The sequence below is a fragment of the Camelina sativa genome, chromosome 1 (assembly GCF_000633955.1).
Source record: "Camelina sativa cultivar DH55 chromosome 1, Cs, whole genome shotgun sequence".
Lineage (NCBI taxonomy): Eukaryota > Viridiplantae > Streptophyta > Magnoliopsida > Brassicales > Brassicaceae > Camelina > Camelina sativa.
This window is the reverse complement of record NC_025685.1, coordinates 1,394,985-1,408,996: the sequence shown is the minus strand read 5'-3', so window position 1 is coordinate 1,408,996 and position 14,012 is coordinate 1,394,985. Positions and strand designations below refer to the sequence as shown.

General features: G+C 32.7%; 3 protein-coding genes and 2 pseudogenes across 3 annotated transcripts; 3 read left to right on the top strand and 2 right to left on the bottom strand.

Annotated features, from left to right (window-relative positions):
- On the bottom strand, positions 202-707 carry LOC109132233 (defensin-like protein 43). The gene is made up of 2 exons (XM_019243559.1): positions 562-707; positions 202-424 (listed from the first exon to the last, which is right to left on the bottom strand). Exons 1-2 carry the CDS (start codon positions 644-646, stop codon positions 264-266), a joined length of 246 nt encoding a protein of 81 aa, XP_019099104.1. The 5' UTR covers positions 647-707; the 3' UTR covers positions 202-263.
- On the bottom strand, positions 1,759-3,133 carry LOC104701784 (annotated as a pseudogene).
- Positions 6,260-10,233, top strand: LOC104701688 (probable low-specificity L-threonine aldolase 2). The gene is made up of 10 exons (XM_010417457.2): positions 6,260-6,435; positions 6,544-7,012; positions 7,268-7,379; positions 7,480-7,530; positions 7,624-7,695; positions 7,780-7,912; positions 8,040-8,098; positions 8,427-8,527; positions 9,866-9,932; positions 10,036-10,233. Exons 2-10 carry the CDS (start codon positions 6,558-6,560, stop codon positions 10,045-10,047), a joined length of 1,062 nt encoding a protein of 353 aa, XP_010415759.1. The 5' UTR covers positions 6,260-6,435; positions 6,544-6,557; the 3' UTR covers positions 10,048-10,233.
- LOC104701605 (protein LIGHT-DEPENDENT SHORT HYPOCOTYLS 2-like) lies at positions 10,812-12,071 on the top strand. The gene has a single exon (XM_010417357.2). The coding sequence runs from the start codon at positions 11,316-11,318 to the stop codon at positions 11,889-11,891; it is 576 nt and encodes a 191-aa protein (XP_010415659.1). The 5' UTR covers positions 10,812-11,315; the 3' UTR covers positions 11,892-12,071.
- LOC104701514 overlaps positions 13,890-14,012 on the top strand; it is a 3,804-nt pseudogene continuing 3,681 nt past the window's right edge.

Genomic DNA, 14,012 nt, shown 5'->3' with positions numbered 1-14,012 from the left:
AATAATTAGAAAATAAAATGAAGTTAAACCAAGAATATATCTAAATAAAGTTTATGATTTTTTTCTATATAATTTCTGTTAAAAAAAACTTGTGCATTTTGATAGATGGATAGACTGATATAGAGTGTATGCTTGGTATTTTTTATTAGAAAGACATAAGATAAGATGATTATATTATATTTTTATTGCATTTTTGGTTCATGGCAAATCAAAAAAAAAAACACATATCAATGCTAATTGCAAAGACATAGATCGGTTTTTTATCACTTGGTGCAACAACATTTGTTTACGAAAGGACCAGAAGTAGCACATTGTCCGGATGCAAACCCAGCCTTCCTACAGTCTGCCCCACATTTACCATTTCCGTACGTTGGTGAACAAGTAGTCTTGCACATATCATCGATTCTCTCTGTTGGTTTGATCTCTGCATATCCACAAATTCACCACAAATGCATGAATATCATTTACAATCATATATAGATTTATAGATATATCAATGTTCTTGCTTTCAAATGATGAAACCAATATTAGCAAACAATAACATATAGATAAAAATGTTACCAGAAGCCAAGACGTTGTAACTCGACAAAGAAGCTGCAAATACTATCAAGAGTAAAAAGATCAATGAAGTCTTTGTGATGCCCATTTCTTGCTTGTAGTTTACTGTATATATCAAGTTATCAACTATAATGTAGTATAATATTGGATAAATTTATTGTGGTTTTCTAGATTGTAAGTGCAAGCTCTATAAATAGAGTATTTAGGATTTTGTGGTTCAAAAAAAAGTTTACCATTCTTTTTAGTTACCATTGATGCATCTTTAATAGATGCTAATAATATATTTTTGACTAAAAATTATTTCTTAACATTGGTGGCTCTTCTACATATACTAAACAATATTTTTCGTGACTAAAAGATATTTTTGTTTTTATGACTATTCTTACATACATAACTTTTTTTTTTCATTTGTATAAAAACAAAGGTTGACCTCTAACCAAAAAAAAAAAAAGTTGACTGGATCCTAGAATAAAATCCTATATTAATTTTGTTGAATTATCTGAGAATCATCTACAAGTCTAGAGAATGTTTTGAGCTCCATTTTAAACCTTTACATTAAAATTAAGAATTTTCACCCTGTATGAATTTGTTCACCAAGTTTTATTAGACTGGTTTTTACTTTTTAAACCAACCTCCTAAAACTCCCTTTTGTTCAGAACGAACATTTAGGTTTTTGTGATTGTGAAAAAGAGGTTTACGATTTTGTGATTGTGAAAAAGAGGTTTAGGATTCTTTTTTCTTTTTTTTACTATTGATGGATCTTCTATATATATATATATATATATATATTAATATATATTTTTTAGTAAAAATAATAAAATACTTGACTTAACATTATTGGATCCTATACTATATTTGTGTTATTTTAGTTATTATTTATTATTTATTTTTTTGGCAACATATGTTGGTCATTTATATTAAACACTTTAATATAATTTAGAAAAATTATAATTATTTGTCATAATTAGATCAATTTATACAACATGATCTAACACAACTGTTACTAATTAAAAATTGTCGACAAAAAAAAAAGGTTACTAATTAACACAACCTTTCTCATTTATTTAGCTGAAAACGGGACGGAAGTTCGACACCAAGCCCAATCAATATAAAGTGTGTTCTAATATGCCCAACCAAAATATCTCTTTTACCATCTATCTTTTCGGATTCCGATTTCGACCCAACAACTGACACAAACCATAATCTCAAAATCATTTTTATTCCGAATCGTAATTACAAAATGCTTATTAACTGTATTAAGCAACTTTCTCTAGTGCCAAAACCGTAGGATTGTTATAAAAAAAAAAAAAAACTAGTCGATACGAATCGAGCATATACACACAAAACACTTCTCTATAGTACTACCACCACTCTACTAATCATAAATCGCGTAATGAGCTTTCAATTCAACTAATTGCTTTGGAGGTTTCCAACGTTCATCACCCATGGATGACCTGCATGCAATTTTCATTTAATACACAAAATGAAATCAATTTGAAATTTGAAAAAACAGAGCATGAAACAGAGAGAGAGAGACCAAACTTACGAAGAGCATCGTCGGCAGAAAATCTTCGGGAAACATCGCGACAGATCATCTTCCTCAACAGATCCTTCGCTTCGCCTGACACTGATCCAAATTTCTTCGGCGGAAACCTCAAATTCCTTCTCAGTATCGATTCAAAGATCTCCTCCGCCGTCTCGCCGTTGAACGGCGGTTCTCCAGCTAGCATTGTGTAGATCACCACACCGGCGCTCCATATATCAACCTTCTCGTCATACTTCCTCCCCATCACAACCTCCGGCGCCACGTAATACGGTGTTCCCACGACTCCTTCCGCCGTCTCTCCGCCTAACCACACCGCTGATCCGAAATCGCAGAGCTTAACTCCGCCGGTTGCGAGATCGACCAAGACGTTGTCAGGTTTCACATCACGATGAACGACGCCGCACCGGTGACAATGAGCGAGCGCGCGGAGGATCTGTTTCGCGTACGAGGCGGATTCCGAGCCGATAACCTTCCCCCGGCGGAGATCAGCCGATCGTAGATCGTCATCGGCGGATCGACGAGTTCCATGACGATCGCAAGAGAATCGTCTGTTTCGAAGAGATCGAAGATCCTGACGACGTTCGGATGCGGCGGTAATATCGCCATGATCCTCGGCTCCGTTTCAATACACTCGCGATCTAGCGCGTCGACGAGGACGCGCTTGTCGATGGTTTTGCATGCGTAGAACTCTTTAGTCGCCGGTGAGAAACAGCGACTGATGGTTCCGAATCGACCTCGGCCGATCTCGTCGCAAAGCTGGTAGTTATTTTCAAATTCGAATTCTCCGGTCATCGGAATATTCTCCCTTTTTTTCTAGTTAGAGTATTCTCTCACAAGAATCAGAGAGGTTGCTTTATTTTATATAGAGGATTTTAGAATCAGAATACTAAAATAAAAAGAATGAGAGAGAATATTCCGTTTGAGGAAGTTAAATAGTATTCTGTTTCAAATAGTCAAGCTTCCTGAAGCAAAGCCACTCGATTATCTAACGGCGGCGTTAGATTTCTCCACGTGTTCTACTGCCGTTGAAGTTATTCGGTTTTAGCAAATTATTAGTACTAAATGTCTGTTTAATGTGCAATTACATATCACCTGCACTAAATGGTACTGTAATATGTAATCATATTATAAAAAAAATTATAGTTCAACGATTTCATGATAGCATATTTATAAGTACAAATGCAGAAAAAAAAAACATGCTCGACATGTCCTTATTGTAAAGATGCCTTATTATCCACCACAAACGATGTATATAATTAATTATAAACGTTGGTCGTAGTATGATTGATGTGAATATATATATATATATATTTATTATAAGAGACCTTAAGTAGTTTTCAAATGACATTTACGATAAACTCTACAATATTCACATGTCTGTCCATTAAAGTATGTGCATGTGGCATGCTTTATAAGTTTATACTATTATTTAATCCGCGGTATACCGCAGATAATATTTTTAGTTTTAAAAATTAAAAATTTATATTGTATTTATTTGTTATTTTATTATTATTTTATTGATTTAAAAAATACTCACTCTGTCTCTAAAAGATTGATGTTTAGAAATTTTTACGCATTTTAAGAAAATAATGATTACTGAGTTTAAATATATTTTTTCTTTCACTACAGAGATATTATTTAATTTTAAACCAATAACAATTCAAAATTTTAAATATTTTCAATGATTATTTCTTGAAGTTTACAAAACATCAATCTTTGTAGGACAAAAAAATATCCCAAAATATCAACCTTTATGAGACAGATGGAGTATAAAATTTTACAGGTATTTGATATTCAAAGTATAAGATTTTTGTGGTGTTTTCAAAGTTTTAATCTGTGTAGTATATGTATAGTCTAGTAATACATTTATCTCTTGGTACACATCTAAAAGTGTTTAAAAAAAACAATTCCACTTAACTCCCTATATAAGATTAATGCCAACCCGTCTCACCAAAATCAAAATAAATTTTTGCGTAGAAAAAAATAATCAAAATAAGTTTTTTATCAAGTTTAATTATGTTAATTGTTTTACCAAATTAGCATACTTATATAGTTTATAATTTTTCCATGTCAATATATATAGTTTATAATAATTAATAGAATTTTAATTTTTTTGGTAATTCCTCAAAAAATAAAAAAATAAACCAAATTATATGGGGGTTTTCAACATATTTAATGTGACATTTTATAATTGGTTTAAGAAATTTATTAATGTTAATATAATTATGGATATTGTAAACTTTTGTTAAGGAAAATCTGTTGTATATCATTTAAATTTAAAAGATTTTAACATCCATAAAAATATTTTTGGAGATTTAATGGGTTAAAACTTTAATGGATAGAGTTATTTTTGGAAAAATTGGAATGTATAGATGTTGTTAAGATTTTATGGCAATAAATGTAACAAATGTTGGTCAATTTAAAAAAGTTTAGTATTGGAGTTTCTCTACAATGTTATTTATGGAATTGTTTTAGGGGTTAATGTTGTAAAAAAAAATTTAAAGGACATAAACCAAAATGTACTTCAAAAATGTTAATATAGATAACCTAACCCATCTCTAATAATTGTGTAATATGCCTGCTTTATATTGATAAATAATGAATCATCTAAAGGTTGTTAAGATGCCTGATTTTTTTTTTAATACTAAGTTGGCTTATAAACTGTCTTTGTGTAGGTCTTATTTGTGTCTTCTACAAATGATTTCTTTAAAGCTTATATCAAATGCTTATCCACCCGTATATCTATTTAATTAGAGACTGAATTTGTTAGACAAATTAAAGTATATAATAGTATTGGTAGAGATCATAGATACGAAAACGACATTATTGAGAATTTATCAAACAAAATCACTATTCGAAATTATATCATTTTCTTGATCAACGATTCGCCAAACAAATGAAACCATGTCCGGGCTAGTTATTAGGCAATATATATATATGTTTAAAGACCACTTTGGTTCACACAAAAAAAAATCGCATATTTACACTTTCAGTTTTCTGAAGATTATATCAGATGTTAGATCAATAGAGTGTTCTTACTGTTTAATTTTAACAAGTAGGAAATGATAATCATTCTACGTTTTTCATATAGAATACCCTTTATCCAAAACCAAAACCGAAAGCATCATAGATGATGATACATTAAAAGTTAATATACCATCGCCAATCAAGACATAATTGATTGATGTTTGATGACGTATATACAGTGTACACCCACTATACACGACTCTATCTCGTGTCGTTGTTGTTGTTGCATGTCTCGCGCTTATTAGTCAGTGTGGTTATGTTAATCATCTTCTTCATAGATTATGAGATGAATTTGGAGGATGTGAAGTTTTTATATACGAGCATAATTTAGTTGTAGACTTGTAGTATTGGGGAATTTTGGATGTGCTAATATGATTTTCCAAAATAGCCGACGCATACACATTCGTCGAGTAATAGTCACATATAAAATGTGTGTTTTGTAGTTGCTTTCTATTTCAGAAATACAGAGTAAATTGCTGAAAACAAAACCACGTTCGCGATGGGACTTATCCATTAGGCCACGCAAACACTAAATAATTCATTTAATTCTATATGATACAACAACTGGTCTCATATATATTTTTAACAGAACAGATTCTCTTACTTATAAATTGTAACTTTTTTTTATATATAGTTTACCATATTATACAGATTTTCTTACTTATAAATTATAACTTTTCTCATAGTTTACCATATAATACAGATTCTCTTACTTATAAATTAGTTTTTTTTCTTCTTCTAGTTTACTACATAATACAGATTTTCTTACTTATAATATTAAACTTTTTTATATAATTTACCATATGATACAGATCATCTTACTTATAAATTATAACCTTTATAGTTAACTAATACAGATTCTCATCAAAAAAAAAAAGATACAGATTCTCTTCTAATTAGTTATAACTTATTTCTATACAGTTTATATAATACAGAATTTCTTACTTACAAATTATAACTTTTCTATTATATTTTACCATATAATACTTTACTTTCACATAAAAAGTTAATAGAGATGTCAATAAAAAAATGTTAGATTATATATAAGAAGAGATCAGGCAGAAATGTTACGACAACTTTACCAATTTGTCATTATGCATTGAACGCTTATTTGGTTGGACTGATCTTCTTTCTCTGAGATTCCCTGTGTGAAGTCATTTCGTAATCGATTTGATCACTCAACTCTCTCTCTCTCTCTCTCTCTCTCTTTCTCTCTCTTTGCCCATTTTAAGTCACTCGAAACACATCACTTCACCAAGAAAACAAAAAAAAAGAATAGCCTAACTAACAGAAAAAAAATCTTGGTATGATTAATTGATAACTCAAGTGATTCGGTATTTATATTATTTATTCGAGTCTAATTCTAACAGGATCTTTTTATTTTGATATATTTTGGTTATAATCCGACGCAGTTAGCCAAATCAAGATGGTAACGCCAACTTCAGTTAGAACCGTTGATCTCCGGTCCGACACGGTGACCAAACCAACTGAGTCGATGCGTTCAGCGATGGCAATCGCGGAAGTAGACGACGACGTTTTGGGGAACGATCCAACCGCCATGCGTTTGGAGAAAGAGATGGCTGAGATCGCCGGAAAAGAGGCGGCGATGTTTGTTCCGTCGGGAACAATGGCGAATCTGATAAGCGTGTTGATCCATTGTGATGAGAGAGGCAGTGAAGTGATTCTTGGAGATGACTCTCACATTCATATTTACGAAAACGGTGGCGTTTCAAGCCTCGGTGGTGTGCATCCGAGGACGGTGAAGAACGAAGAAGACGGTACGATGAAGATTGGTTCTATTGAAGCTGCCGTGAGGGGTCCGAAAGGAGATCTTCATCATCCGGTTACTAAGCTTATATGTCTTGAGAACACTCAAGCAAAGTAAGTGTTTCTTATCCCTTCTTATTTAAATATGTCCATCTGGTTTCGTTGCACTTTTAGGTTACAACATTTAAAACCTAGCTTGCCAAAAGATTATAAATGATTCGGTTTAGTTCAAATCAATTTGAAACCGGTTTTGGCTGTCATGGTTAGACCGAGGAACAATATTTAATTAGAAATTCCGGTTATAAATATATGACTCTTTTTGCTATCTTGACATTGTGGTTTTGACAAAGCCGGTGTGTATTGATGTAGCCGTGGAGGTAGATGCCTGCCTGTAGAATATATAGACAAAGTGGGCGAATTAGCCAAGAAACATGGTTTAAAGCTTCACATCGATGGAGCTAGGATCTTCAACGCTTCTGTGGTTAGTATACAAACATTTCAATATGTAATTCGCATTCATAAATTCCATTAATTTGCTTATATACGTTTTGAGTTGATCTTTTTCGATCTTTATTTCACAGGCCCTTGGAGTTCCGGTGAAGAGGATTGTTCAAGCAGCAGATTCTGTCTCGGTATATGACTTATCAATAAAACCGTGCTATGTAACCTTTTTTGTATTGTTATAAAACTACGGTTGGAATCTAAACCGGTTACTTCGATGCTAGATTTGCTTGTCCAAAGGTATAGGTGCACCGGTTGGTTCGGTAATCGTGGGAAGCAAAAAGTTCATCACTAAAGTAAGTAGCTAAAATTCAAATCGAAACCATTTTATAGCATATTTTTATATAGTCCGGTTCAAGTAATTACATGTTGGAATGTAGGCAAGGTGGTTGAGGAAAACATTAGGCGGAGGAATGAGACAGATAGGCGTGCTCTGCGCCGCGGCACTGGTGGCTCTCAATGAAAATGTCCCCAAGCTTGGCGATGACCACAAGAAAGCCAAGATCTTGGCAGGTAATCGTTATGTTCCGGTATATTCATATATATCCGGGAACCTTGAACTTAACATAAGAACCAAGTCGCTTTGGTCCAGTCGTTATTAACAGGTGTTAATTTTGGTTTTTATTTCCTACGTTACCAGAAGGACTGAACCGGATTGAACGGTTAAGAGTAAACGTCGCAGCAGTGGAAACCAACATTGTAAGTGGATGAAATTAGTGATTGGTTACACCAGTAACCCGTAGCGTAGCTTATATCTAGGAGGATACTGAGAAATTATATGATTTATAACACACTCTTATCCAACGGCGGACCCACGTGAGGAGAAGGTGGATCAGAAATACTAGAAAAAGAAATTTTGTAAGCTACTTAATTTATGATTCTTTGGTAGAATTGGTTAAGTAGCTCTTAAATGACCTCCCTAACCTAAGTTGGATGCCGCTGTATTACATTTTTGCTAATCTATTAATATTTTGACCTCCCTAAAAATAATTCTTGGGTCCGCCACTGCTCTTATCGTATGGTGCAGATATACGTAGATATACCAGAGGATCCAAAATTTGGAGCAGAAGATGCATGTAAGAGTTTGGAAGATGTCGGTGTGCTTGTCTTACCCCAAGCTACATTCAGGTACATATACACTTTTTAAAAAATCTTCTACTCTTTTGTATACAACTAGATTTTAACCCGCGATATACCGCGGGTCAATATTTTTATAACAAAAAAAAAAAAAATTTAAAAATTGTATTTGTTTGTTAATTTTGCTTCTTTTGTTTAGTGTTTAAGATTGTATAATTGTATTTTAATTATTAATTATAAATTTGATCAGTTGTATACCGCAGACACGCGACAATTATTTAGTTTTATTTATACTAATGTTACGTTTGTACCGTATCGAATTTCTTATGGTTATAAAAATAGAACTTTTTACTGCTTTTTAGATTTAACCCGTGAAAGAATTATTCTTACATTATTATATTTTTAAATTTTTAGTGTTTTTAAATTTAATCAGAAAGTTTAAATTTATTTAGATTTAACCCGTGAAAGAATTATATCCATAAAAGTTATTTTGCAGTATACTGCATATTAATTTATATTATAAATACTCTAATTTACTAGATTTAACTCGTAAAATAATTATTTTTTGCATTTTTTATCAGCATATTAATAACCATTAAAGTTTTAATTGTTCATATGAAACAATATAGTTATTACTGAATATTAGAGTTTTTAAAAGAAGAAAATATTGTATAGATATTTTTGGCATATGTTATTAAGTGTAATAAATTTCTTAATATATAAATTGTTTTAGGAAATTATAAACCAAATATGTAGAGACATTTTAGGAATCTAATTGATTATGTTTGTATGTGCAATTTTTAAGGATTAACTTTGTAAATAAGTATAACTTAAAGGACACCAAATGTACTTCAATTTATAGAAACACCATGGGGTAATTATTTAGTTTTATTTATTATAATTTGAGAAATCTGAGGAATCAACCCCTAGGTACCTCAAATCAAGTAGTGTAGATGACTAAATCTACATTTTACAATCAAAATATGTAAAACAAAAATTTCTATAGAAAGTCTATGCAAACAAAATCTCTAAAGATAGTTTTAGTGATTTTATGGGATTAAAACTTTAATGGGTAGAGCTGTTTTTGGAAAAATCGAAATGTATAGATATTATTAAGATTTTATGGCAATAAATGTAACAAATGTTGGTCGATTTAAGAAAATTTAGTATTTGAATTTCTCTGCAATGTTATTTATGGAATTTTTTTAGGGGTTAATGTTATAAATAAAAATTTAAATAAACAAAACTCAAAGAACATACACAAATTATACTTCAAAAATGTTAATATAGATTTGGATGGGCATAGGCCTCGTCTAGATGAGTCGCCCCATTAGCGGTAGTAATAAATGTAATTAATAGTATAATTAACTATGGTCTCTCTAATAACAGAATTAGGATTGTTCTACACCACCAAATCTCAGATGTTGACGTGGAATATGTACTCTCTTGCTTTGAGGTATTTTGCTTTTCATCTAGTATGTATGTGCTTTGGGTTTTTTAAATTTATTTGCTACGCTATTTAACTCTATTTGATTCATTGCTTTTTGATATATTTTCAGAAAATGTTTTAAGCTCCATGCCACAAGAGAAGGCTTGGTTTTTAACTTTTTAAGTAATTTCATGTTGGACTGTGTAAGGGTTTTTCTTTTTTCCTGGACTGTGTAAGGGTTTTTCTTTTTTCCTGGACTGTGTAAGGTTGTACCTGATCTATTTCGTTGGTTCACAAATGAAAAACTTTCAGTGAAGAATTATAAATATCTTTAATTAACTGAATTCTCATACCTTGAAATGACTTAAACTTTTATCCTACGACGAAAATATTTGAACATGTCATAATTTTTAAATATCTTTCCCTTTAAGAAAGATACTAAAAAAGAGACTGAGAATGAAAAACAACGGAGTTATATCGTTTTTTTTGGTCTACGTCTCCACGAGATCAAAAGCAATCGATATGCAAGACAGGAAAATAAACGAACGAATTAAATAAGTTTTGAATTGAAAAGAGATAATGATAATGCTTTGTAGACAATAAACGTGATGCTGATATCAAATCATTGCCTTTACAGTAAGCTACCTCTAAGAATTTGTCTTTATATAAAAACCCTTTATCAAAAATATATAACCCATTTATGTTACCTATATGGCTATATCAAAAAACTATATGTAATAAACAGTTTGAACTTTGAGTCCGGAATCACGGATTATAAAAAGAAAAGTAAGAAAAATAGTGACATATCCAAAAAATATCATAAGTTTGTTTGTCTCTTTCTTCAGTCGACCCATTGGTCTATGTCTCTCTCTATAGAATTACCCTTTTACACACTGTGTAACACAAAGTCCCCTTCTCCTATTTCTCTATATTGTGTCTTAAATGGAAACTTTATGATTTCTGATGATCAGTCTCACGACTCTCATCTCTTTCTCTTTCTCTATAAATGACCTTGTGATGTTTTTGCAGCTATATATGGACATTTGTGTCTGTATTTTTCCACCCATCTTTTCTATCTATAGTATACAGTACTAAAGAAAAAAAGGGGAAAAATAAAAATTCCATTTTTATCTCTCATCTTGACAAAAGCAAGAGGTCTCTTCTTATAATTTTGCAGGTTGTTCCTCTTTGCCTCACCATTTTTGCACAACATCAACCACATCATCATCACTGAATATATCCTTTTTTGTAGCACCTACCTCATCACTTGGCAGTACAAAGAAGTATCCAAGTCCTCTTTCTATCTCTCTCTTTAATTCTATCTATCCCAAATAAAAGCCTAATCTTTGCCCTAAATCACTCAAAACCTAGCTAGAGAAATAACCCTATTTTAGAAACATCTGAAAAGCTATGGATTTGATCTCTCAAAACCACAACAACAAGAACCCTAATACCAGTCTCTTAACACAAACTCCTTCTTCTTCGTCTCCACCCTCCTCTAGCCGCTATGAAAACCAAAAACGCCGTGACTGGAATACTTTCTGCCAATACATCCGAAACCACCGTCCGCCGCTCTCTCTAGTGTCTTGCAGCGGCGCACACGTCCTAGATTTTCTGCGTTACCTTGACCAGTTCGGCAAAACCAAAGTCCATCACCAAAACTGCGCCTTCTTTGGCCTCCCGAATCCTCCCGCTCCTTGTCCTTGTCCTCTCCGACAAGCTTGGGGCTCACTCGACGCCCTCATCGGCCGTCTCCGTGCTGCATATGAGGAGAACGGTGGAGCTCCCGAGACTAGCCCTTTTGGCTCACGTTCCGTCAGGATTTTCCTCAGGGAGGTTAGAGATTTCCAGGCTAGATCACGTGGCGTTAGCTACGAAAAGAAGAGGAAAAGGAACAACAAACAAATAACTCAGTCTCAGCCGCAGTCGCAACAGCAGCAAGGTCCGTCTGTGATGGCTAATTACCACCAAGGTGCAACTCGATAATATCGTATTACTTCCAAATATGTATGCTTGTCGTATCTAGGTATTTTATACGTACCAATCTTTGTATTTGTGTAATGCAATCCCTATTTTCATTTATGTACCGCTATCTATTGTTTTGTCTTTTCCTACAACCAATGAGTGATTGAGTGGTATAATTAAACATAGATCGTATTTGGCTTATATATATACCTTAGAATATATATGATTACGTCAAAGCCTCTTCATATATAATATATTACAGTTGTCTATATGACACATCAAGGTCTTATAAAATTCGAATTCGAATTCGAACACAAAACGTTCGAATCTGAGCATTACGGGGGATTACGATGTGACGGACTTCGGTTAGTTTAATTACGTAATTTTCTCTAAGGTCAGTAGGTCACTATAATGAATAGAATAAATTAGCTATTCTTTTTGGGGTTTATATATATTATGCATGAACATATCGGTCCCTCAAAAAAAGAACATCTATATATTCAGTTGAATTTCTGATACACATTGGTCTTCATGCCTTTTATTATATCTTTGTTATATGTTACTCACATCGTGTGAGTTCGCTGTCAAATTCTCGTAATTCCGCGGCATAGTATGTGAATTTATCTTTTTATATTTTCTATCGACATGTACATTACAGTTACGTACGGGTTATCATGTGTAGAGATAACTGGCGCAATGTGTTAAATCATTTGTTCTTTAACAAAAAAAGACCCAAAAAAGATTTACATATATATCCCTAAACCCTAAACATACAATGTGTGTTTTACTGTGTTAATATATTTTCCACAATTGATGTTGACTAAACAAACATGAGTGGGTGGAGAGAATGTTGCACAAAATACAAAAAATTGAACGCTAAATCTAAAAACGCATCATATAATTACAAAAAGACAAAAATAAGAACATAAGTTTCAATTATTTATGACAGCTAATCTTGTGACACAAACTTCTTATCAGCCGAACGTCGATTTGACAATTTTCGAATAATATTGTACACAACACAAAATTTCGTGTTTAATATGTCACTCTCAAATATTCAAACTCATATATACAATCTAGAAGTTTAATTTTATCACGCATGGCATGAGTACCTTCTTTGCCTATATGTCAAATTCAGCAACTTTCCTTTTACTAACAGTGACATTTAACTTGGACCTTTGTTTGTATTAAACTGATGTACTTGAAAATTGGAAGTAATAACCAAATCACATATGGCACCTGATGTTTTCATCACTCTATCAATCAGATTCAGATCGAACGGTTAAGATCAAAACTCAAAAGGATAGTAGTAAAATGTTAGCGGTTTAACATCATGTGTGCCCATAACCATTGGCTCTGTTAAAGTAGTCCCCATCAATTAAAAGCTAACGTAGAGAGAAAAGAGCAGTGTTGGTGTCGTCTTTCGGGGGCACTCAAGAGTTAAAAAAATCGTATGGACGAGTTTCATCAGTATTGTGCTTTTGGCTACTATCTAACATGATTAACCCACGTGGACAAATGAAATCGATGTGTCCGTACGAGGTAGGCTTTGAGTGTAGCTGTAAAAAAATATTATACAAATAAAGATTTGTTTGCTTTATAATTTAGCACCTCATGTGTGGTTTTCCCTATTTGGGAGGGGTCCTGTTATACAGTTTTATAGATCCACTTGGGATTTTATTTCTGATTCTCTCGCACCATTTTGAACAGTGTCGTATATAAATGTTAGTACTTGCTAGTTGCTAGCTACAAATGCGACTACAAAATTTTGGATTGTTGACCAGACTTTTCTAGACATCACAAGAGTAATTTCAGAATTTGTCGTTCAGAGACAACAAGAAAAGTGGTTGGGAAAAACGGGTTCAATCCGGTTTAATAACTTTCTCCATTGGTCTTATATTGGTTTAATCTCGTCTGGTTTAAGAACCAATCATATTTGTGAAGAGACTATTGGGCCTAAGCCCATTAGTTAGAAAATTGTACTTAATTCTCGAATTGTCCAATTTTTTAAGTGGGGGAAAAAAATTAAAGAGAAAAATAAAAAATTGACGTTCGATTTTCTGAAACCTCCGATTGAGTGCGATTTCGGCGTTTTGCTTTCTCCGATGTCAATCCCGCCGTCTTCAGGTTCTTCTTCTTCAT

Excerpts from the sequence above, each read along its gene's own strand:
- LOC109132233 (XM_019243559.1), bottom strand. The coding sequence starts at position 646 with ATGGGCATCACAAAGACTTCATTGATCTTTTTACTCTTGATAGTATTT. Across the intron at positions 425-561 it reads TTACAACGTCTTGGCTTCTG|AGATCAAACCAACAGAGAGA; the intron begins GTAACATTTTTA and ends GTGGATATGCAG.
- LOC104701688 (XM_010417457.2), top strand. The coding sequence starts at position 6,558 with ATGGTAACGCCAACTTCAGTTAGAACCGTTGATCTCCGGTCCGACACG. Across the intron at positions 7,013-7,267 it reads CTTGAGAACACTCAAGCAAA|CCGTGGAGGTAGATGCCTGC; the intron begins GTAAGTGTTTCT and ends GTATTGATGTAG. Across the intron at positions 7,531-7,623 it reads AAGCAGCAGATTCTGTCTCG|ATTTGCTTGTCCAAAGGTAT; the intron begins GTATATGACTTA and ends CTTCGATGCTAG.
- LOC104701605 (XM_010417357.2), top strand. The coding sequence starts at position 11,316 with ATGGATTTGATCTCTCAAAACCACAACAACAAGAACCCTAATACCAGT.